This window comes from Leiobunum rupestre, chromosome 10, assembly GCF_980474605.1.
Source record: "Leiobunum rupestre chromosome 10, qqLeiRupe1.1.hap1, whole genome shotgun sequence".
Lineage (NCBI taxonomy): Eukaryota > Metazoa > Arthropoda > Arachnida > Opiliones > Sclerosomatidae > Leiobunum > Leiobunum rupestre.
Genome location: NC_143393.1, coordinates 20298315 through 20323357, shown reverse-complemented (window position 1 = coordinate 20323357; position 25043 = coordinate 20298315). Strand labels below are relative to the sequence as shown.

Below are 25043 nucleotides of genomic sequence, written 5' to 3'. Positions count from 1 at the left end.
CGTATTTTGTCGCTGCTAGCCAGAATTTATCTGCTGAAAAGGCCACAGGCAGCCATTTTGGAAAAACGTTTTTACTTCGACTCAATCTATTCGCAACCATTGAGTTGGGAATATTAATCTAGAGATCCAATCAAATCTGCTCCCCGCGAAACAAGTTTTTGAAAAATACGAATGTGCCGTCTGCTCTAAAATGACGAGCAAACGTTATCATATGACCCGTGGCGCCATCCATTATTTTGAAGAAAAAAAATCTTTTTGTTTGAAAACGCGTCTTATTTGAACGAACCATTGAGAGATAGACGGCGCCACGGGTAGAATGATAACGTTTTCTCGTCATTTGGGACGCCGATGGGAGCAGACGACAGTATTCTTATTTTTAAAAACTTGTTTCGCGAAATACTGAAATCCGACGTTTTGATTGGACCTCTAGATTAATATTCCCAACTCAATGTTCGCAACCACAGAATCGGAGTAAAATGACGTCATAGCCTTACTCTTCTTACCTTACTCTAAAATCTCGGATCAAGCGAAAAGAAACCACCTATAAAAACAATTAGCAAACCGTTCGAAGATAATTCGCGACCGAAAACTATCGCAGACGCTATTAGTTTTTCCTCATCATTATTAGTAAATTTTACTTTTTAAATAATGATACTTACATTTCAATATAATAATCTATTATATATCATTATATTATATATTGATATATTTTGATAAGTTTATTTAAAAAAAAGTTCTTATGACTTTTTAATTGGACTTTAGCAGACGTTAGATCATAGGCGATACCTTGGAGAAGCTAGCGCCGTTACGCCACCTAGACTCGTTTCGTTCAAGGATATCCCCAAGAAGTAAGATATCAGAGAGCCACGACCTGCAAGCTACTGTTTATATAGTGCTTTTTCAAATAATAATAATAATTTTATTTATCAGGAAGAGAAAGTGCTATGCACTTATTGAGTCCCGAATACATACGTAAAGATATATACATTAGTTAGTAATTCCCAAAAAAACTCCTAAAAGTTAAATAATTCTGCCAATAATAATAAAACTGAGTGATGAAATTCTTAGTCGTATAATTTTTAATTCTGTTGCTGGGTGCGATCGGTTGGTCGTAAATTCAAATTTCCACCCACATTTTAAATTAGATTTTCGGTTTGAGGTAGGACGTCGCTAGGTGGCATTTACTAAGGTCGTTTTTGAGTTTTTTTCGCAATCTAGTTAATTAATCCTTGTATCATATTGTAATTATAGTTATATAACTTGCCACTAGTTATATAATTTAAAGGTCAACAAAACTTTCGCAGGGAAAATTAAGTATCAGATTCTAGTCAACCTGCACTGGCGAAAAAGGGAAAATTCGGCATGATCTAGTTAATACAGTATCCTTGGTTCAAAGAAAGTCCTCTTGTGAAGCTGCCGTAGATCGCCAAAGGGTAACGGTGCAGTTTCTGCCACGTAGCTTTCCCCACGTCAATAAAACTCAATATAACAAATATATCGCACCAACGAACCAATGTAACAAATATATCGCACCAACGAACCAATGTAACAAATATATCGCACCAACGAACCAAAGTAACCAAAATTTCAAATATAACGCACCAACGAATCAATATAACAAATTTAATGCACCAACGAATCAATAAAACCAAAAATGCACCGTATTTCAACAACTTCTTATCAATATTATTTTGTTACATTATTAACAAGCCACATATTAACTCATTGTATTCAGTTATATGAAGAATATATTTATTTATAATTCGGGAGAATGACTATGTTGAGACAATCCACGGACATCAAATCATGAGTTCCCTACATACTCTTACCATGGACTAATTAACAACAGGGACGGTCCGGCATGGTAAAAAGTAAAAAAGAACAAGCATCGACGCACTCTAGCGGTACTCGCGGGCATAAAGGAAATGCTTGTATAGGCTGGTGATTCAAAATAGGCGGGGGGAGTAAAATAGGGCAAGAAGCTTCCTTGGAATGCTTGGAATTTAAAAGTTGAACCACGAGATTACTATGCGGTGCTAATATATTACTATTTTAAATAAATCATCGTAAAAATTTAGAATGGCGAGCTTCTTCGATCAAACTTATAGTAAAATATTCTGTTTACCTTTTTTATGATGAATAATTTAGAATTAGAAGATATCTTAGAATAAGAAGGGGAAAACGTATTATTTAACTATACTAATTATACTTATTTAACGTGATAACATAGATGGTTATGAGGCACGTTTGAGGCTTCCTTTGTAAACAACAATCTGAAAATTCCAATCGCAACCACTAAACCGTTAAAAATGTTTCCCGACAGATGGCGAAATTTCAAAAATCAGTTTCCAGTTTATGACGTTTGAATAAAAAAATACTTGCCTGGCAACGCTGCTGAACGTGTTCACATTTTTTATTTGGGTCTTTATAGGGAAATGTTATAGATCTGGACCGTCCCTGTTGTTAATTAGTCCATGCTCTTACATAGTTTTTGTCCCTAAATATAAACAAGAATGTTGGTTTACAATTTTCCTTCAGAAATAAAACGAATAACTTCCTTCTGATAAAAATATCTAGTTAACTTTTGATACAAAATATAACTTACTTTTGATACAAAATATAATTTACTTTTGATACAAAATATAATTTACTTCTGATACAAAAATCTGATTTACTTCTGATAAAAAACTCTAGTTTACTTCTGATACAAAAATCTGATTTACTTCTGATACAAAAATATAATTTACTTCTGATACAAAAATCTGATTTACTTCTGATACAAAAATATAATTTACTTCTGATATAAACAATTAAACTCTGAAATAAATAACGTACTTCTGATACAAACAATTAACCTCTGAAATAAATAACTTACTTCTGATACAAACCATTAAACTCTGAAATAAATAACTTACTTCTGAAATAACTAGCTTACTTCTGAAATAACTAGCTTACTTCTGAAATAACTACCTTACATCTGATACAGCATAACTGATTTATTTGGGCTACAACAAAGTGATTGACTAATACAACTGACTAATTTACGTGTGATATAACCTCACAGTAATGTACTTCTGATATAACTCCAAAGTAATGTACTTCTGATATAACCCCAAAGTAATGTAATTCTGATATAACCCTAAAGTAATATACTTCTGATATAACCCTAAAGTAAGGTACTTCTGATATAACCCAAAAGTAAGGTACTTCTGATATAACCCCAAAGTAAGGTACTTCTGATATAACCCTAAAGTAAGGTACTTCTGATATAACCCCAAAGTAATGTACTTCTGATATAACCCCAAAGTAATTAAGTTTTGATATAGCCGTGAAGTGATTTCCTTATGATGTAACCATGAAGTGATTTACTTATGAAGTAATCATAAAGTGATTTACTTATGATGTAACCATGAAGTGATTTACTTATGATGTAACCATGAAGTGATTTACTTATGATGTAACCATGAAGTGATTTACTTATGATGTAACCATGAAGTGATTTACTTATGATGTAACCATGAAGTGATTTACTTATGATGTTATCATGAAGTGATTTCCTTATGATGTAACCATGAAGTGATTTACTTATGATGTAACCATGAAGTGATTTCCTTATGATGTAACCATGAAGTGATTTACTTATGATGTAACCATGAAGTGATTTACTTATGATGTAACCAGGAAGTGATTTACTTATGATATAACAACAACATATTTAGAGAATTCATTCGAATAACGCCATTTTAGCTTTTAAGTTAAATTAATTTCCCGCATCGTCTAGGATTACTGGACTTTCAAATGAACCCACTCCCACCTACATAAATTATGCCGTAAAATGAAGCGACACAAGCGGCTTGTATTTCACGTAAAACAACGACTTTTAGAATGTCACTCGGTGCAACGAGCGAGCATTAATTATTGATGAGGTGGGCAGTGTCTCCGTATGCCTGCTTTTATAACAACTAGTCTTCCAAGCCATAATTATTTCCGATATTCGTAAATCAAGAGGTATCAGGGTCGTTTGATTGATGCGAGCCGATTCCGAATAAGTTCTCGTACCAGAGGTGGATAAATATAGGCCTAAATAATTTCTTTCCCAACTAAATTATCGATCGAGAAATTCGAGAATAGATTTCTTAGAGATTAAATAGGCGAAACTATAAAGTCCAGGGGGCTGAAAAGATGGTAGTCACGTGACTTTGTGGAGAACTGCAGCGCCATCTATTCTAAGAAATACGAACTATTATTCATTTTATTTTGCTAATGGCGGTTCATCTAAATTATCTAATTATTATTATTATTATTATTATTATTATTATTATTATTATTATTATTATTATTGTTATTATTATTATTATTATTATTATTGTTATTATTATTATTATTATTATTATTATTTAAAACATTTTATAATAGAAAGGTGTAAGTTAATTAGCTGTCTGCAGTATTTGGAAGGAATAATTTTTTCTTTACCATCGCACGGCCAACTATGAACAGAAGTTACCGAATCGAAGTTGGCGGTGAAAAGGTAGTCACGTGATTTTGTTTTCCCATTTTAACTATTTACTTTATAGTTTCGCCTATTACGTCGAATGCTAAATTTAAAGTACTAACAATAATTATTTATATATTTTTTAATATTTATGACTCTAACAGTAAGCTGCTCCCCCCTAAAAAATTAAATTAACCCTTGCTATGATACTTCAATCGCGTCAAAGTTTTTTGAGAACCAGGGCAGATTTGATTATAAATGTTATTTCGAATATTAGGAAAATTCAAGAAATTTTCCATAATAACATTACTTCCGGGTTGGTATTCACGATAAAAGAGAAACTGATAATTTAACGGTCCTTTCTAGATAACGTCTTGCCAAAACGTCACGATGAAAATAGCAGAAAACATTTCTTAAAAATAGAGTAAAATAATATTTAAATATGCCAAATTGAATCATTGCGCGATATTTTAAATAAATGCTTTTTGATAAAGAAAATAATTTTAAAACGTAGGATTATATAGTTCTCCCAGACTGCTTGCGTTTTTGTTTAGGAGTTAAAACAACCATGAAAAGTCCTTTTAATAAAAATTAGTCGTACGCGAATTCATTAAAACCGTCTAAAAGCGTTTTTCCAGAACGAATAGATCGAAACAAATAAGAATGAAAAAAATTAGACAAAAACGTGCACATCTTTTTAAAGGTACAATATTGGAAGAAAAGAACTTTTCCCAAAATACAAAAACATTTATAAATAAAATGGCTTTTACCTTCTATTACAGCAAAGAAAATGTCACTGAAAGGTCCGGTTTCTCCTGTCAGAGTAAACAATGACCCGTTGGACGTTTAGCTTAGGGCTAGCTCACGATAGCGCGGACAGGTGGTACTTGAAGGGGTGGTCAATTAGAACTTCCACACTAAGCCAAGAAGTACCAATAAGGAAGACCTATAAGGGTGTTTTTTTGGGGAAGATGGGTGACAGGCCCTTTAAATGACAACATTTTTCATTCAAGTAAACTAGGGTTTTATATTAACGGAATTCTGGAGCGACGCTAAATTAACCGAAATGCCATCTCACGTTACTGTTTCTGTATTTAATCTTGAAAGCTGCTAATGAAGGCGTTTACTAAGTTAAATTATTTCTCAGATAACTCGGGAGTGACGATAACACGCTTCCTTCTGTCTTTTAAATGATGGTTGTATCTCTTTCCCCCCTTTTCGCCTATAGTCATGCCTATTGCCACCCTCTTCAAGTGTAGACTACGCCTCTTGCCGCCCTTTTCAAGTGTAGACCACGCCTCTTGCGGCCCTTTTCAAGTGTAGACCACGCCTATTGCCGCCCTTTTCAAGTGTAGACCACGCCTCTTGCCGCCCTTTTCAAGTGTAGACCACGCCTCTTGCCGCCCTTTTCAAGTGTAGACCACGCCTCTTGCCGCCCTTTTCAAGTGTACATCACGCCTATTGTCGCCCTTTTCAAGTGTACACAACGCCTCTCGCCACCCTTTTCGAGTGTAGACCACGCCTCTTGCTACCCTTTTCGAGTGTCGATAACGCCTCTTGCCGCCCTTTTCGAGTGTAGACTACGCCTCTTGCCGCCCTTTTCAAGAGAACGCCCACTGCCACCTTTAACAAAAATAACTAGGACGTCTCAAAACCCGGAGCCGGCATTCTCGACAAAGACTTGAGCGGAGCGTGGGCGCTACGATAATCGTGAATGACGGAGTTGTCGAAGAGTTGTATAACTTTAGTAATGTCGTATTTATGTTAATTGAGCATTAATACCAAAAGAAAACTAAACGAATTTTATTAAGCTACAAACAATTTATTAGTACAAATAGTACAATTACAACATTAGTAATTTAAGTCTTTCTAGTTCTTTTTTTTTGGCGGATAAGCCGCTCTTATTGTTTACTTTCAAAAGCCGGACCACTCTTTATTTTTTGCTTAAATTATATCCTGAACGGCAGTGCCTTGTCCCCCCCTCTCTATTCTTGTCCCCCCCCTCTCTCGCGGCGAAGGTCTCCCTCTATTCCGGACATTACCGCGAATTTCCCTCTCTCTTCTCCGTCTCGTTCAAAGTCCCTTTCTCTTCTCCCCAAGTGCGACACACACACACACCCACACACACACAGCCAACTTTCCCATTGAAGTCACCACAGTGAGAGCTCCACTACCTCGTTTCGCTCGTTCGCTCTGCTCAAAAATTCGCAATCGTCAAATCCCCGAACTTATAAAATATTAAATATAAATATAACATTTTTATGATATAAATTTATCCGAGGATATTGAAAATTTCAGAAGGCAGAGTGAAAAGTGTACTCCTAAACGGCGAATTCTAAAGTACGGAGGACCTCCGAGATTCAGTATGAAAGAGGTTAAGAAATATGGATATCTTCCGAAATCTCGGTCCCTTTGGAAAATTACCGATTCGAGGAGTAGAATATGTAGTGCGGAAAAGGTAATCAGCCTAAAAGGGCTATTTCCCTAAAGCCACGAGAATTGGAAATGACCGGGTTGCGGTTTCAACTTAAAATGAAGGGGATTGGAAGGAAATGCTGCTCTCTATAGAAACAATAAAACTATCCCTCTAAAACCTTGTTTATAAGGACGTTAAAAAATTATGTTTCGGAAGAGATTTGTAACTTGGTTGATATTTCGAATCCAATTCGGAGATTTAATTTTAAGGGAATAAATAGTCCTTACGAGAACGGGCGAGGCTTGTAACGATAATTTATAAAATACTGTAATCTAATGTAAAGCCATCAAAAACTTGTTTTTAAAAATAAATACCCAACTAGTGACTTGTGAATCCAATTACCAGTGGCCGCGGTAAATTGCGTAGGCGGGTGGTAGCAAGCCCTTCAAGCCACGCGAGCCAACAGCTCCATACGCTTACTATTACCGTTAACTTTAGCAAATTTTATTCGTAGGTTGCTATTTTCGATCCCATGGTAACGAGTTTATGTCGGCCACGTAATTAAGACGTCCTTGGTAAGCACGTCAAACAGAATCGTAGTGTGTATGAGCAGGAATCCATATCGCTACTTGGAATGAATAACGGCTTTGATTTCACGTCGTTGTGGCGGAACATAGTAGGCGGAGCTTATAAGCCGAGTGTTAGCTCCTCCTCTCATAAAACCACGTGACTAATGTATCGTTTGCTCTGTCATCTGCTTGCTAATTAGGGTCTTTGGTGGAGTTTATTATAATGTTATAAAGTTCTGATAGACCAAAATATGAATAAGAAAAAAGTTATAAAAGAACTTAAAAACGGTTGAAAGCAGTTGTTTCGGAAATCAAAATTTTTTAGAGAACGGCATTTTTAATATTCCCCCCGCGCCGGTTTAAAGACTGTATTGATTTCATGCAAGAAAAAGACCCAATGGTTATAAAACTAGGAGCAACAAACACAATTAGAACGCAACACGTCAAAAGTCGTGGATTTTCATGTGTACATTTTTCATTGGCTAGACGCTTTAGGGGAAAATTTGGAAATTGTCTTCCTCCCCGCCCAAAAAACGTTCAGCGTAAAGGCTAGTGACGCTCGTCCAATGAAATTCGTACACAACCCTTCGATAGCGTGTTTAAAGGCTAATAAAATTGGCGAATAAGTAGATAAGTCCATAATGAAAAGGGATAATAAAGCTAAACCCTAAATAAATTTGAAGAAATTTAAAAACTTACTAATAGCTCGTACCGATAGGTCTTCGAGCAAACAAAAAACGCGAAACTCGGACCAAATAGATCTTCAAGTGAATAATTAAATTAAATTAAATTAAATAGCCAGAAAATCCAACGGTAGACCGGTTTCGTACTATTTGGGACTCGTCAGTACCGTGCGGGAAATCTGGCTTGCGACTATAACACCGAATAGAGAAACTAAGCCTAAATTTAAAGGCTAGCTGCGTTCTCCTTGTGTTTGTTGCTCCTAGGTGCCAAGCACTACAGAATACTTCTTTGAAATCCTATCATCATAGGATTGCCTTTAATTTGTTGGACGTTATGATAACTTACAGGATTTTGATAGCAATTTGCTTCACTCCATACTGCTAAATCTGAGAAGTTCGGCCTTTGTTCAGGATTTGGAGTAGAATAGACTTTATATTTACCCTATTTTACGGACCATTATTATCGCTCATTTCTTTGAAGCTTGATTACCAACTACTGTTTTTTCTAAATCATGAATTGCTTTTAATGACTCATCTATCGTCGATTCTAATAGCGGAAAAACATCTAAGTCAACCGATTGGTTCTGCCATTTTCCCGATGATGAAAACTAGCAGATAACTAACAAAACCTGTATATTTTTAGTAACGAATAAAACGCGAGAGCTTTCACGTCACCGAATTTTACGTCATTTAAGGCGGTATAAGCGTTTTTTGGCCCCAACCATAATGTTCTGCCAAAATATTCCACATGGGGATATGGGGAGATATTCATTCCAAGTAGCGTTATGGATTCCTGGTATCACGTATACCTACGATGCAACTAACAAACGTTATTCACTTGACTAATGTACCATCTGCAGGCTCTCGATGATTTTTCAAAATATATGTTCTACTCCTATTAAGTAATGTTATTTTCACATTGTTCGCCGCTAATAGAAGTAATAACTTAACATACCAGGCTTAGACTCTGTTCTGTTAATCAAAGTTAATTTGTTATAATTAATTGTACCCTAAAAATAAACTTTAGTTTACTTAACTTGATTTTATGAGTCACGAAAATTGGCGTCCATTGGAACCTTCCTCCATAAAAACTTGTTGAGGTTAACAGTAATAGTGAGTGTAGAGAGCTGTTGGGTAGCAATAGCATGAAGGACTTGCCACCACCATCCTACGCATTGTAACCCGGCCACCTGAATTAATGGCTTTAAAAGTCACTTGGTGACTTAGGTAGGGCCGTCTTAAGGCATGGGCTAAGTGGGCTACAGCCCAGGGCCTCCAGCCAGTTTGGGGGCCCCGGAAAGGCCATCCATACTCTAGGGATAAGGGATTAGTTAATTAAATATTATTTATACTCATTTAATATTATGTATCTTTTAATTACGTTTAAAGTAATTTGACTCATCGCCACATCGCGTATCACACGGTACCAACAATTTCTAAAACCTAACAGCGAGTCACTGTCAGTAAAAATCTTATTTTCAGTAGGCCTATGTTATACTTTTTAAATAAAAGGTTTTGGTTTAATTATTGTGTAGTTGAATTTAGACAACGGACATACAAAGGATGACAGTTGGGGATCGCAAAGGTCTTAAGAAATAATTTAGCCCATGGCCCCAAAAGGTCTTAAGACGGCCCTGGACTTAGGCCTAAGGTGGTGCCTACGGTATTAGCTAAGCTTATTAATATTATTATTATTATTCTGTTTCCTGATTTATAGCTTAGTTTACCGGTAATTGACTTCACAAGTCACTAGTGGACTTAGGTCTATGTGGTTCCTTGGGTATTAGCTTAGCTGTGTGTTCGCAACGTACGGGGAATACGCGTAGGGGCGTAGTTTATCTTCCGGAAATCAGAAGAAATCTACTAATTCAACGATTTAAAATCCTATCATACAAACCGAAAATCTTTAATTTAGATAAACCGATAAATAATTTTCGTGAAAGCCAAAATGTAAGCTGACTTTCGCCCGATCAATATAGCATCTCATTCTTTGGCACCCTTCTCCTCAACAAATCGGATAACAACGGAACAGATATAAGATCCCTTATCTAACAGTTCTCGCCAAAGGCCGTAAGCGGGTTAAGAACACGACGAAGACGTAACATTAACCCCACCCTTTCACGGAACTTTCAGCTAAGCCTCGGCTTAAAAACTATACGTAGTGTCCCTCTCGTTCCGTTACTGAACGCTTGACGGCGCTTTAGTCGCGCAAAAGCGATTTCTTATCAATGGCAAAATAAAAGACAAAATATTTCTACTATTATCGTACTTTCGGCGATTCTTTGTGCGCGAACTTAGAATGCCCAAGAAGTCGACAAAATGTTACGCAAGACCCGGCTGCAAGTTGATATAAATCTATCGGAATAGGCGTAAAACGTTAAGCCGAGGCTTATCGAGAAAATGTAGGGATCCCTTTTGTTAATATCTTCAAATGTTCAGTCGTAACGCGTCATTTGCCCTTGGATAAAGTCAAGAATACAGAAATGTTTTCAATGCGAGATTTATATTTTAGCTACTTTTTTGGGCAAGCCGGTTTTTTTGTTCGATTTTAGGAACTAGAGTGGAAGTATTTTCGCAAATAGGATATTCTACTCGATCTTAGAACAAATTAACATTTTAGTCCCTAGATGGCGCTATTATTCATTTTTGACACCCAAGTTTATAGGACCGTAAACGAAAGCCGAAATGGAGACGTATAGTGTCTCTTTTCTACGACAAGCGATTTGCAATGATAATTTTTAGTGTCGTTGTCTATACATTCACAATGTGATGTAAAATAAGTTGTCAAAAGGCCAAATGTAGTTCGGCACTTCAGACGCCATCTACATTCGTCTTGATTCGTGAAACCTCACAAAAGCACAGTTATAATAGTTTTAATTATTTCATTTAATTGATTTAATATTATTAACATTTTTAAATTTAATTTAATATTAACAAAATTATAAATTTTAATTTATTATTTATAAAATTATTAATTTTAATTTATTATTAACAAAATTATTAATTTTAATTTATTATTTATAAAATTATTAATTTTAATTTATTATCAACAAAATTATTAATTTTAATTTATTATTTATAAAATTATTCATTTTAATTTATTATTAAGAAAATTAACAATTTTAATTTAATGTAAACCAAATTCTGAATTTTATTGTAATATTTTTTATTTTAATTTAATATGAAATAAAAAATTCTATTCAATTCAATTTATTCCCTTCAAGTTGTTTAATGCAGGTAATAAAATTTAACTTAACTGAATTGAATATTAATAATATTGTAAATTTCATATTAATAAAATTCTGAATTTCGTATTAATGAAATTATAAATTTTGCATTATTAAAATTATAAATTTCGTATTCATAAAATTCTTTATTTCGTATAAAATTCTCCATTTCGTATAAAATTCTCCATTTCGTATTAAAAAAATTCAAAATTTCGTTTCAATAAAATTCTTAATTTCATGTTAGTAAAATTCTTAATTTCGTATTATTAAAATTCTTAATTTCGTTTTAATAAAATTATTAATTTCGTATTCATAAAATTTTAAATTTCGGATTTATAAAATTGTTAGTTTCGTATTCACAATATTCTTAATCTTGTATTTATAAAATTCTTAATTTTTTTATTTATAAAATTCTAATTTTCGTATTAATAAAATTCTAATTTTCGTATTAATAAAATTCTAAATTTCTTATTCATAAAATTCTTAATTTCTTATTCGTAAAATTCTTAATCTCTTATTTATAAAATTTTTAATTTTAATTTAATAAAACCAGATTTCTTAAATTTTCCCATTTATCAAAGCATCTTTGATGCGCCGGACTAAAAATCAAATAGCGATTTTCAAGTGAACTAGTTCCGAATATATATAACTTATATAATATTAATAACATTATAATTGTTAATAATAACATTAATAGCATTATAATTATTATTAAAGTAACATTAATAACATTATAATTATTATTAATAACATTAATAACATTATAATTATTATTAATAACATTAATAACATTATAATTATTATTAATAACATTAATAACATTATAATTATTATTAATAACATTAATAACATTAATAACATTATAATTATTATTAATAACATTAATAACATTAATAACATTATAATTATTATTAATAACATTAATAACATTAATAACATTATAATTATTATTAATAACATTAATAACATTATAAGTATTATTAATAACATTAATAACATTATAATTATTATTAATAATATTAATAGCATTATAGTTATTATTAATAACATTAATAACATTATAATTAAAAACTGATTATTTTTGCCTATGTACGTTAAAAAGCTAGTAATAATTAAAATCCAAGCCAAAATTCTATGAAAAATGCAAATCACCATTATTAAAACTATTAAATCATTTGCAAGCGAGCGTATTCTTAAAAGCAATAATTCAAAGTCCATTACGTTATTAACATTCATAATTTATTTTTTCATTTTCAAAATTAAATAATCGGGTTTTTTTCGAGCTTAAATAAAAATAAGAGTTTTCCGAAGAACTTATTGAGATTGCGAGAAAACTAAAAAAAACTCAACGTAAATAAATAAACGTAATAAAACGGCTCTCCATCGATCAGAGCCATTAAAAATTTCGTTTTCAAACAGTGAAGCCACGAAAAAGGCGCTGCCGTTGAAAGAGCGGCGAAATATTTTGTCGAAAAGAAAAATACAAGCCTGAATGGCAAGTACAAAACCTACGCAAACGCCAGTTATATTTGGAACCCTTAACTTCGCCCTCTCTGTATGGAAAAACCAATCGATAAATAACCTCCGAGATTTTTAGTTTCAACTAATCACTCAGGAGATGATAAAATGAGTTTAGCTGATTGTATAACATTTCGGATAAAAGGGACATTTTCGTAGCCGACGAAATAGCTAATTTAAAGGAATTTGAAAGTAGGTGGATCCACGAATTACACGGTTTTGCCACTAGGAGCGCAGTTTTTTTAATTTTTAGGGTGTTTTGAAAAATTCCAAAGCGTCAGCCTGAAATTAAATTATTGCGCCTCCCCAATTACTATCCCTCATTTGGAATTTACTATAATCATAAGTAACATAAAATAATATGTATGACAATAAACGATTTAGTTATTGATAGTCTGTCGTAGAGTTATTGCGTAACCGGAAACTAGCCCCTTCTTAATCTCTAATATAATTGTAAATTCAATCACTTTGTCAGTCCTTAGCCACATAATGATTTATGTAGTTTTTGACGAAAGACTATCATCAAAGAACTTAGAGTTGTGATAATAGGAAGTGTCATACTTATGTGTATTATGTTACTTATGCTATAAATTTATAAGTCAAGTCAGTCAATTCAGTTTATTTGTAATTTTAGGAAACTAAATACTTTAAGTATAAGAAATATAGTTTACCCTTAGTTCTGTTTGTTGTAAGAATCTTAGTAATTAAATTATAGTGGCATACAGAATTTTATTAAGTTTAGGAGCAGATTTTATTATTTACCTAAAGAAGAATGTTATATTAAATAGTTGAAAAATTATATTTCTTGAAAAAGCATTTACGCACCAATTTCATTCGAAATACGCAATCCAAAGCTTTTTAAATTGATTATCGCAATTACTATTAAAATAAAAAAATAAAAGAGTAATTAGAGTATCATTTCTAACACTTTTCGTATATTTCCTTCGAGACAATAAAATATCTTCCGAATTCTATTAGAAAGCCTTTATTGAAAAATTCCCAAACTAGTTTCCAAATTTCAATTTATCCGCAATGAATGTTGTGACTAAAGTCAGTCGCGTCGAATTAAGGCGCACTTTATTCGCGTGGGTGACTCGAGGGCTGAGGCCCGCGGACCACCGGTTGAACAAGAGGGCAGATAAATCGTTGCCCAAAAATAAGAAGCAGACAACCAGGCGTCTTACGCTATAGTTATGTTTCGAACCTTAATTCCGAACTGGACGGTTCACCCTACACCGGGCGGAAGCCCAATTTCTCGTTAACCGCACCCGTCCTCCCGCCTTGTACAGAACTACTAAGTCGTTCGTGTCGACGTTAAGTATCGCGAGTGGTTTTTCTATACTCTTTCCGAAAGTTTTCCATTCTGGCTCTGACGTCACAAAAGTTGAAGGCGAATGTGGGAGGGGCGGATGGAGCCACGCCCCCCGATTCAGCCTCTGACGATCCCCGATGCTCCCGAAACCTCGCTCATCTCTCTGCCCCTGCCCCCCCTCGCGACTCTCCCCCGTTTCAACTTTGGCCCGGCGCGCGCTATATAAGCGCGTGGAGCGAAACCTTTCGTCCTACTGAAGAGCAGAGCAGAGCGAAATTCTAAAAGCTTTTTAAGAGACGAAGCCCGCAATTATTTTCAATCTTCTTCCTGAACCCAAAGAAAGTTTCGATCAAAACCCTCACGCGAAAGTCTTTTTAAGTTCGCGCTTTCACCTCGCAATCAAACGAATTAAGTAATACGATCTATTTTTAATTAAGTACTTTCGTTCCTTCGAATCGAGTTCTCAATTATTCACGTCGTAATTTTCGATTATCCCCATCTTCGAAGAAAAAGTATGTATTGATTTTAATTTATGCTAATTTTGGCGTTTGTTCATTTTTACTTTACAATAAATATTTAATATGTATATCTGGTAAATCCGGGGTTTTCCCTTTTAAATAACCGGTGTTTCCATGTACGTGTTTAAATTAATTCTGATTGGGGTAACTTTTTAATGGTTAATTCAAGAAAGAGAAAAATTCATCAATATTTTATAATATAATATTTCAATTTTATTACTTTATTTTACTTAGAACTAAATAAAAACTAATTAGGTTTCGTATGAAATATTTGAATAGATTCATAGAACTATAAAAATTAGTAAATATTTAATACGAAAACGTATGTGTGGAATTTATGTTTAGTAAAATTGTTCGATTATTTATTACAAAGTTGAATTAACTTTATATTTTTTTTTATAATTTTAACATATAATAATCAGCAATAAAAAATGCTTTACTCTAACATATTTCGCCCAGAGAATGCGTATATTGAATTATATTTTTGGTTTTAAAAAATGCTTCTCATATAAATATTAAATTGAAAAGAATCTACGGTGCATTGGGAATTAGGAGCGTTGAAAATTGTCTCAAACCAAGAAAACAAAATATGTGCCCCTGGAGAGCGGCTTCGGAGCGTGACGCGGTTCGAACACTTCTACGCTAGAGTTATGATTTAATTTATGATCATTTTTCGGTCTCAATTCTTAAAGCTGATTAGAAGATTCTTCGGATCCCGCTAGAGGGAGCTTTCAGTAGGACATTTCTAGTTGAAATTTATATATACTTTAAGGTACCGAGTCAAATTATTTTCCACCAGCTTTTGCCTGTCACGGGCCAAAACATTCAGTAGAGAAATTGAAACTAACTCAATTTTAATAAAATATAGAGCTGAACTTTAAGAAATCCGTATAAAAGGATTTAAATAAATTCAATAAAGAAAGTTTCGAGCGAAATAAGAACAAATAAATTATTTAAATTCAATATAAAGAGTCTTTTAAATAAAAGCAAACAATATTAAATATTAATTTTAAATACATTATATATAAATAACAATTATTTTTAAAAGACTTTTATTATTTAAAACTACTGATTTAAACTTACATTGTTAATTAGGGACTTAATGGTTTAAATTCTAATAAATCTCAATAAATTCTAGATAGAATTTTATTATTTAAAATCACAGATTTAAACTAAATTTGGATCTTAACGATATCAGTTCTAATTAATCTCAATAAATTCTAGATTAGCTTAGTTATATTTCAAAACGGTTCCCACCATACTAAATTTATTATCATAAAACTAATGATTTGATTTGTACCACCATTAAATATCAAATTTAGAAAAATATGAGCAATGTATATAAAAAGAGTTTTATTATTAAAAACCACTGATTTAAACTAAATTTGGATCTTAACGATATCAGTTCTAATTAATCTCAATAAATTCTAGATTAGCTTAGTTATATTTCAAAACGGTTCCCACCATACTAAATTTATTATCATAAAACTAATGATTTGATTTGTACCACCATTAAATATCAAATTTAGAAAAATATGAGCAATGTATATAAAAAGAGTTTTATTATTAAAAACCACTGATTTAAACTAAATTTGGAACTTAACGATATCAGTTCTAAATAATTTCAATAAATTCTAGATTAGATTAGTTATATTTCAAAACGCTTCACATCATACTAAATTTATTATCATAAAATTAATGATTCGATTTGTACCACCATTAAATATCCAATTTAGAAAAATATGAGCAATATTTTTAAAAATAATTTTATTATTTAAAACCACTGATTTAAACTAAATTTGGAACTTAAAGATATCAGTTCTAATTAATTTCAATAAATTTTAGATTAGCTTAGTTATATTTCAAAACGCTTCACATCATACTAAATTTATTATCATAAAACTAATGATTTGATTTGTACCACCATTAAATATCAAATTTAGAAAAATATGAGCAATGTATATAAGAAGAGTTTTATTATTAAAAACCACTGATTTAAACCAAATTTGGTACTTAACGGTATCAGATTATATTTTTAAACGCTTCAGAACAATTTTGGATCACATATATATCAAAATTTCATAAAATTAAAATAGCGATCAATTTATATAATAGAGATAATTTCGAGACGAACAATATTATATTTATAATATTGACAAAATTTTCATATTTACAAGAACGCTACAAATGTTTACCTTTCAACCCGCTTGTTAACGACACGCTTATTCAAACAGATTTAATTATAAATTGGACAAGGCGAAGGCAGCCCTTTAGACGCGACTGATCCGTTTATTAGAAAGAGTATAAGAACCTCTCAACTTTGACAAACTTCAACTAACTAGTCAGAAGCGAAAGTTCGGGTCGAGTCTGCGAGGCGTAGTTTTGAGAAATTAATAATAAAATAGGGGTTGAAAATCTGTGACGAAATACGCTATATTTCTAGGTTGAAATAAACTACGTTCCTCTCAATAGATGAACCCGGGTTCGGGCGACCGAATAAATCGCGGAATTATTCAACGCTTTTATAAGCGTTCGAGCGTTACATCATTATTATACAACGAAGCTCTTCATTAGCATTTCTTAATACAAACACGTATTTTGACCAAACTCTCATTTTCATTCGTCACAACTTTAGGCATTGAAAGCCTACCAGCGTAACGGAACTACGAACCACTTAAAACGGCTAAAATATTAATGAACGGCGTTACGAATTTGCAACCGTATCGATTAGAAACGTTTTAGAGCGGTTAGCTCGAAACATTTATATTTCGCTTAAGTGTTTCGAGCTGGAAGTTTGAAGCAAACATTTGGTCGAAGGCTGAGACGATAATGGAGTGCCTCGCTGTAAGCATTAACGCGTGGAATCAATTCATTAATTGCTCGTGGAGCTTTGTTAACAATACCCGAATACGCAGAGCGAGAGAGACAGAAAGCTTAAAGGAAATAGGTACTACTGTTCAGGAAAATACGATACCAATAACGCGTGTCATTGGTTGCAATGTATGCCACCTAGGAGCAACAAGCACAAGGAGAACGCAGCTAGCCTTTAAACACGCTAACGCAGGGTTGTGAACAAATTTCATTGGACGAACGTTAACGCTGAACGTTTTACGGGCGGGGGTAGACAATTTCCGAATTTTCCCCTTCCGACGGCAGCAGGCGCTAAAGCGTCTAACCAATGAAAAATGTACGCAAGAAAATCCACGACTTTTGACGGGTTGCGTTCTCCTTGTTTGGGCAGTGCTCTAGGTTCCGAGTTTTCACCCAGTGCCACCTAGGAGCAACAAACACAAGGAGAACGCAGCTAGCCTTTAAACACGCTAATGCAGGGTTGTGTACAAATTTCATTGGACGAACGTTAACGTTTTACGGGCAGGGGGGAAGACAATTTCCGAATTTTTCCCTTACGACGGCAGCAGGTGCTAAAGCGTCTAGCCAATGAAAAATGTACGCAAGAAAATCCACGACTTTTGACGGGTTGCGTTTTCCTTGTGTGGGCAGTGCTGTGTTTGTTGCTCCTAGGTTCCGAGTTTTCACCCAGTGCCACCTAGGAGCAACAAACACAAGGAGAACGCAGCTAGCCTTTAAACACGTTAACGCAGTGTTGTGTACAAATTTCATTGAACGAACGTTAACGCTGAACGTTTTACGGGAAGGGGGAAGACAATTTCAGAACTTTCCCTTCCGACGGCAGCAGGCGCTAAAGCGTCTAACCAATGAAAAATGTACGCCAGAAAATTCACGACTTTTGACGGGTTGCGTTCTCCTTGTGTTTGTTGCTCCTAGGTGCCACAAAGGCGCCCCCCCCGCGTTAGAGCCAGTTCGTACGAATGTGGCGTCTTCTATCCTAGCTTCTATAGCTACTACCAATTTAAAACCTCGATTGAAATTATTCAGAGATGGCGGTACTGTGTCACGGCCTTGACCAATAGGCGGTGGCTGTTTCCCCTTTATTCCGAGGATACAGTTGGTCCGCGTAATGATCGAGCTTAATTTTGGTATCTTTACGAAAGAAATGCGCAATTTGCGGCTAAGCGATGTTTTCAACTCGAGACGTTTCCGTTTCAACGTCAACTAGAGTTTATATATACCTGGCTTCCATTTAATCGCTAGAGGAACTTGTATCTAATATCTTCCATGTTATACGATCCGAGTTTGAACGAGGTGTATAGATTTACAAGGGTCTACTAATGATCTGCTATATATGCTTTACTCGGGAAACCAGAGTTTAGAGCCGGAGTATTAAAATTAACACTTTATAACAAAGGATGACTTTATAGCCCCGTAGGGAGTTATTAGTGGTCAGGAGCGAAATACCGTTTAGAGTTGACAGTGTTCTATATTCTACGAAGTATTTTTAATCAGATTTTAAATCTCGATTTTGGGTGGTCCTATGTAAATGAGAACTAAACTTTCACCAGAGCTTAAACGAAGGTAATCTGAAAAGTTAACTTACTTAGAAAATATAAATCTGCTCAAAACTGTATATATTTGTAAAGAGCTTTCCAAGGCTTAGATGAAATTAAAGTGCACGATATTAAGTAATCCAAAATGGCGACCATGTGCAATAGAAAAAAAAATTAACGATTTTCAAAAGTGTTAACTTACTATTATTGGGTGAGACTAGAAGTAAATCACATATTCCTTACTTCGACCTTAGCACGAAACATGTATCTTCGCCAGCTCGATACAGTTTATAATAGCCACGCTTTTCACGCGGAAGTGTACACCGCTATCACGTCTTGAAATGTATGGCGTATATAACTCCGCCTAACCATGGAAAATGTGAAAACTACTTTTCATCGGGATATTTAGTTTTGTTTTTAAAAGGCATCAAAATATCAAAGAAATTAAATCGCATCATTTTTCTTCTGAAACTATTTTGAAAGATTAAGGAGAGCCTGCAAAGATGCTTGTTTCAATCGAGTAAGCCTCATACTTATTTTTCACACTTCTGGTGAGACCAGAATATCGGTGGTCACATGATTTGGTTACTTTCTGTCATATGGCAAAGTATTTGAGCGCGTGCTTCTTTTTTTAATTTCAACGCGCGTGCAAAATCGCGCGAACCACAATCTGGTTTTTTTCCGCCTGTTCTGGGTTTTTTGAGCAGGTTAAAAAGTGTAGCCATATGACGTCATTTTACTTCAATTCTGTCTTGACGAAAAAACGAGTTGGAGTAAGAAGGGAGTAGTTAACGGTTAAAGGTTACTTATAAAAAGCTTGCCCGTCATGTTTTCGTGAAACGAAAGTTAAGCAGGGTAAATCTTACCCCGAGAACAGGCGAATAAAACGTCTTAGGGTAAAAAGTTTACACCTTTTGTCCCCGGACAAGCGAAAAAAACCACCTAATGACGTCACATGATAGGGGGATTCAAGGGTCAAAAATAAAAGGCTACCATTTAAGAAAGGTCAATAAAGTATTTAACAGTGAAATTCCCTAGTGGACCTAGTAGCCAAACACAATACCCTTTCCACTTAATTAATTTCTTATACAACTGTTAACAATTGACGCGTCAAACAAGCGACTATAATCTAGATTGAAAAAGTGCATCGCTGAGACAGTCCCTGAGAAGATAAAAAGTTTAACTACTCGAAGAAGTTTTTAAGATCCCTTATAACTTGAAAGGGGCTATATATACATACATACCCGAGGCTTAACGTAGAACTGACAACCATCAAATAAAAGAAGAAAGAAAACAACGTAACAGGGTGCGAAGCGGGTATACAACGAGAGCCGTTGAGTGGCCGAGTGACAGGAGAGGTCAAATTTACCCTTAATTAGAGGCCATCTTACACCAAAGTAATCTAACAAGAGACGTTGCCTATATCCCGGAGAGACGCCAATAAAAAGAGCCTAGGCCTAACGAGCTAAACACTATATATGGTTATATCCGGAGGGGAAATAAATACACGAAGGAGTCAAGAATGAAAATCTCTCGACTGAGATTCGTTTTCTAAGATGGCTATTAATGTCGTTAGAGATTGGTGGAGAATTCCCGTAACGCGCCGCTCAACAATTTCGCGAGAAGAGACATTAACATTAAAAAGGACAGGAATAATTAAAAGAAAATTACGCTTTATCGGTTATTTCTGAGCCAAACTGGCTAGGCTAGTTAATTAACAATCGAGGTGATTTTTGTCAACAAAGAGAGATAGAGAGAGTTGCGTAAGAAAATTAAAAATTTAAGAGAGTTTAGAGAACTTTACTTACAAGGAGACATCGCGAAGTGTAACCCACCGATTTTGTTCAAACTCGGGGGATTGGTAGACCTTCATGTATCATGAAAAATACTAAAGGGAATTTATTCAATGAGCAACCGTTTTGCCATGGCAACGTAAAATGTTTTTGACAACACCAATTATTAAATTTTCCCATTGAAAATAACATAGGATTTTGACCTCAAATTGATCAAAAGTTGATCAGTTTTGATGTTTTTTGTCCATTTTTATCTGTTTCAATGGGAAAATTTCAATTTTTTGTTGTCAAAAACGTTTTTCATTACCATGGCAAAACGGTTGTCCATTGAATAAATTCCCTTTAGGATTTTTCAAGTTACATGAAGGTCTACCAATCCCCCGAGTTTGAACAAAATTGGTGGGTTACACTTCTTGTTAGATGAGTTGAGAGGGATTTTTCGAAAATAAACCAAACACTATAGAAAGCTTAACAGTATGGCTTTCGTATACATTTAATTCCCAAATAGGGCTTTTTTTCTGTACAAATAATCACCGAATTATTATTTAAAATTTGTACCAATAAACGTAAAAAAATCACATCATTTCTAAATTGGCTTTCACTTTTCCAGATTAATCCGTAGAGGATTAAGTTGATTTCTATCTAAAAATTACGCTTTCGCGTTTGAAAGAAAAAGCACCTCACACGACAAAAATAAGTGACTATAATTTCTTAAACGCGCCACTAAATTACGTTTATTTAAATTGAAAAGCAAAATTTCGATAAGAACTTTTAAAGTTTCAAGATTTAAGTAGAAATACAGCTAGGTGATTTAAATGTAAATCTAGGAAATTTTACAAAATGGGAAATGAGGAAAAAAACGAAATTGAGAAATTACGTAAAAAGGGCAATCTCAATTTGCCCAAGTAAAATCAATTAAACCGAAACTATTTCGATGAATAAATTTAAAATTCAATAAACCATTCTTTCTTTCGAAGACGTTTCAAAATTTCCCCAAAAAAAACAATAAAAAATCTTTGAAATATTCAAAAATAAAAAAAAAGTATCCAAATTGATTTACATCGACAGCGTATAAAATATAAGGTATAGTTTAATAATCAAATAAAAAGGATGAAACAAAAATTTGCATCGTTTTTGGAAATGATACGATAAAAATATGGAAAGAAAAATATTTAGAAAAAGATTTTTTTTTGCAATGGCCTGGATTATTTACATCTTGAGCCGTCAAAAGGAGCCGTGTGAAAAATATTCAGATTTAGCTTTTAAAAAAGATATTGAATCTGGTGCTGGCTACACTTTCCTCGATTAGCAATATAGAACCAAAAGTACATAAGATATACCTTACGAGGGAAGTATCCATGTTAGTCGCATATAGCTTTCTAAAACTATGATATACGGAAAAAATGATCTAGTTTTTATACTTTATATTAGTGTTGTAAGTCGGAAAATTTTCCGGAAAATGACCGAGGCCTTTTTTCCGGAAAAGTATAAAAAAATAAAAAAGTTTTAATTCCATAATTAGTCTAGTATTGTTTGCAAATTTAAATAAAGTGGCATTTTCGCCTAATTTATTCAAATCTAAAAGTAAAACTAAACCTCTAGACTAGTTTAAACTGATTAACAATGTAACACTATTAATGTTTTGTAGTATGTTAACTGTTATTAGACATTTTATATCGATAAAAAGTTAAAAACATTAAAAAACCCTTAAAAAGAAATTTATGTTTCAATTTTTTATTTTTCCGATTTACCGAAAATTTTCTGGAAATTTTTCCGCATTTTATTTTTCCGGAAAATTAACAACACTACTTTATATAGATAAATATAAATGGGGTAAATTTAGCCCCGTGAGGCGGTGTACACATCCACGATTTGGTGAAAATTTCGCTTGAGAGTGCCAAAACTGCCAATAGCCTGCAAGTTATATATTTTAATTTAATGTCCTACTTCTCTATCGAAAGATATATTATTAACTTCTGTTAGAACACCTTTCGATGCAGATTTATTTAATTTTATTTCGTTTAATGGCAAAAACGTATTGAAATGGGAAAAATCCCCACGCGACTTTCATTTGAATTTAATCACGTATTCAATTTTGCAGATATTCGCGGGAGGATTTGCACGAACTGAATTTTTTTGTATTTTTATAAACTTAATTCCTTTGAAAGGTTGCGGAAGTAAATAAATTATTTAAATTTCTAAACCAAGTGTTGTGAAAATTATAATTATAATTCCTGATTCGAAATCCTTTAAATACGCGAACACGTGTCCATGAAAATGATAAATTTTGGAGGCGCGTCCGCGATCCTTCAAATTTTAAGCATGGGGTCAATTTATATAGTTGGCATCTAGGGCAGTGCGAGTAGTGGTTCTAGGCAATTGAGTCTAGTAGGGTAGTATTTTCGTCGAGTCGGGTAATCGAGTACTCGATTAAGCCAAAAAATTCCTTATTCGAGTAGTCGATTAGTTAAGAAAAACCTTCGGATACTCGATCGAGGTTTTTTTCGGGTAATCCAGAAGTAAATAAAAACAACACGCTCCGCGTACTTAAATCGACGAGTATTGCATTTTTCTTAATCGAGTTCCGAGTTAGGGTACCCGACCTGAAAAAATGTCGGGTACTCGATGATGTCAAGTACTCGCACAACCCCATCGGCATCCCTTTGTAGTATTTTGGGCGATATTACGAAAAATAGCTTTTGAAATAAAAAGGATTCTGTAGAGCCGTTTTCCGTGTTGCATTTTCTTCGTAGTGACAGTTCGTTTGAAAAGGGATCAGGTATGCTGGATATTTAGAATCTTATCAAGATTTTAGTTATTTCTACTTCGGGAGAATTATTATGTTGATATGATTTTTAACGTTGCTCCCAATTCCCCTCATGCTGTAAAAGCGAGCTCCATCCCTCTAAAAAAGTCACACTGGCCCTGTATCTAATTGGTTCCCTAAAACTAAAGTCTTCCAACTTGATTGAAGTAGAGCTCGGGGAAACGGATAAATTAACCTCCAAAATTTCAATTAATCATAAGAAATTCGATTAAAGGGGAACGGCCAAGCTTTTCCAAATATGGCCTTATTTCCGTATCAAAAGATTAACAAGACGTACACGTACATTTTTTTGTCTTGAAAAAATAGCTTTTGGCCCAAAAAGTTGAAACGAAAAATAGCGCCAGGTGTTTGGGTTTGAATTTTCGCCGCCATCTTAGGGGGTGCCGCCAGCGCCCCTAACCCCGTATGAGCGATTTGCGAACTATCCTAATTTCTAAAATCGCGCAATTTAGGCTTAGGTTTCTTATAACTGGAACGCGCCGCGCGTGCAAAACATATTTTTCGCGTCTTCAGCAGCGCGCGCTTTTACGTTGTTTTTCTGTCTCGCGCTTTTCGATTTCCCGAAATTTCTTTATTTTATAAAAAATTAACCACTCAATATTTTTTGATGCGGTTTTCACCATAAATTTTAGTTTTTAATGGTCTATAGGGCTATCTAACTGGTTAAAGCTTGATAGTTCCCCTTTAACTGTTTATTTATAAATATTAATCGCGACTATTATACGATTTTATACGCAACAAATAAGATTTTATTCGTAAAATTTTCGGTTATGAATGTAAAAGAAATGAACGGAAAATTTGATATCTGAACCCCGAGCGCTAGATTGAAGTAAACTCAACCATGAGACCCTCGGATCATTCTCCCGACAGTATAAATAAGTTACCTTAGTTTTCATCATACTGAATAAATTTAATTCTTTAAAAGAAGTATCCACGCAAGGGATAGGCTCCCACTGAATTCTGAAAAATAATGAAAGAACTTAGGAAAGGATTTCAACTAAATTCCTGGAAATAGAAGCGCAAAATAAAATTAGACTTTTACCTTCTGAAAGAAGTATACGAAATATTTAAACCGATGGTGCTTTTCCCCGGACTTATTGAAAAATAGGGTACTTTAGGGACCGAATCTCTATTTTTACGTAAATTAGGGACTTTAAAGGAACATAAGTACTTTCAGGTTTGCTAAGCACTTGGTAATATTTAAATTCAAGTTTTCAAATAAATATTTTTTTGAAACTTTCCCCATTTATAACGTTAAACTTTTAATAAATTTCGTCCGTAA

At 33.8% G+C, this 25043-nt stretch overlaps 1 protein-coding gene across 1 annotated transcript in view; it reads left to right on the top strand.

The window, feature by feature from the left end:
- The first annotated feature begins 14473 nt into the window (after nt 1–14473).
- Nucleotides 14474–25043, top strand: part of LOC149924992 (uncharacterized) — a 28218-nt gene continuing 17648 nt past the window's right edge. The window contains exon 1 of the mRNA XM_090160181.1: nt 14474–14729. Within this exon, the coding sequence (XP_090016307.1) occupies nt 14729 (1 nt within the window). The 5' untranslated portion in view covers nt 14474–14728. The remainder of the gene's footprint in view (nt 14730–25043) is intronic.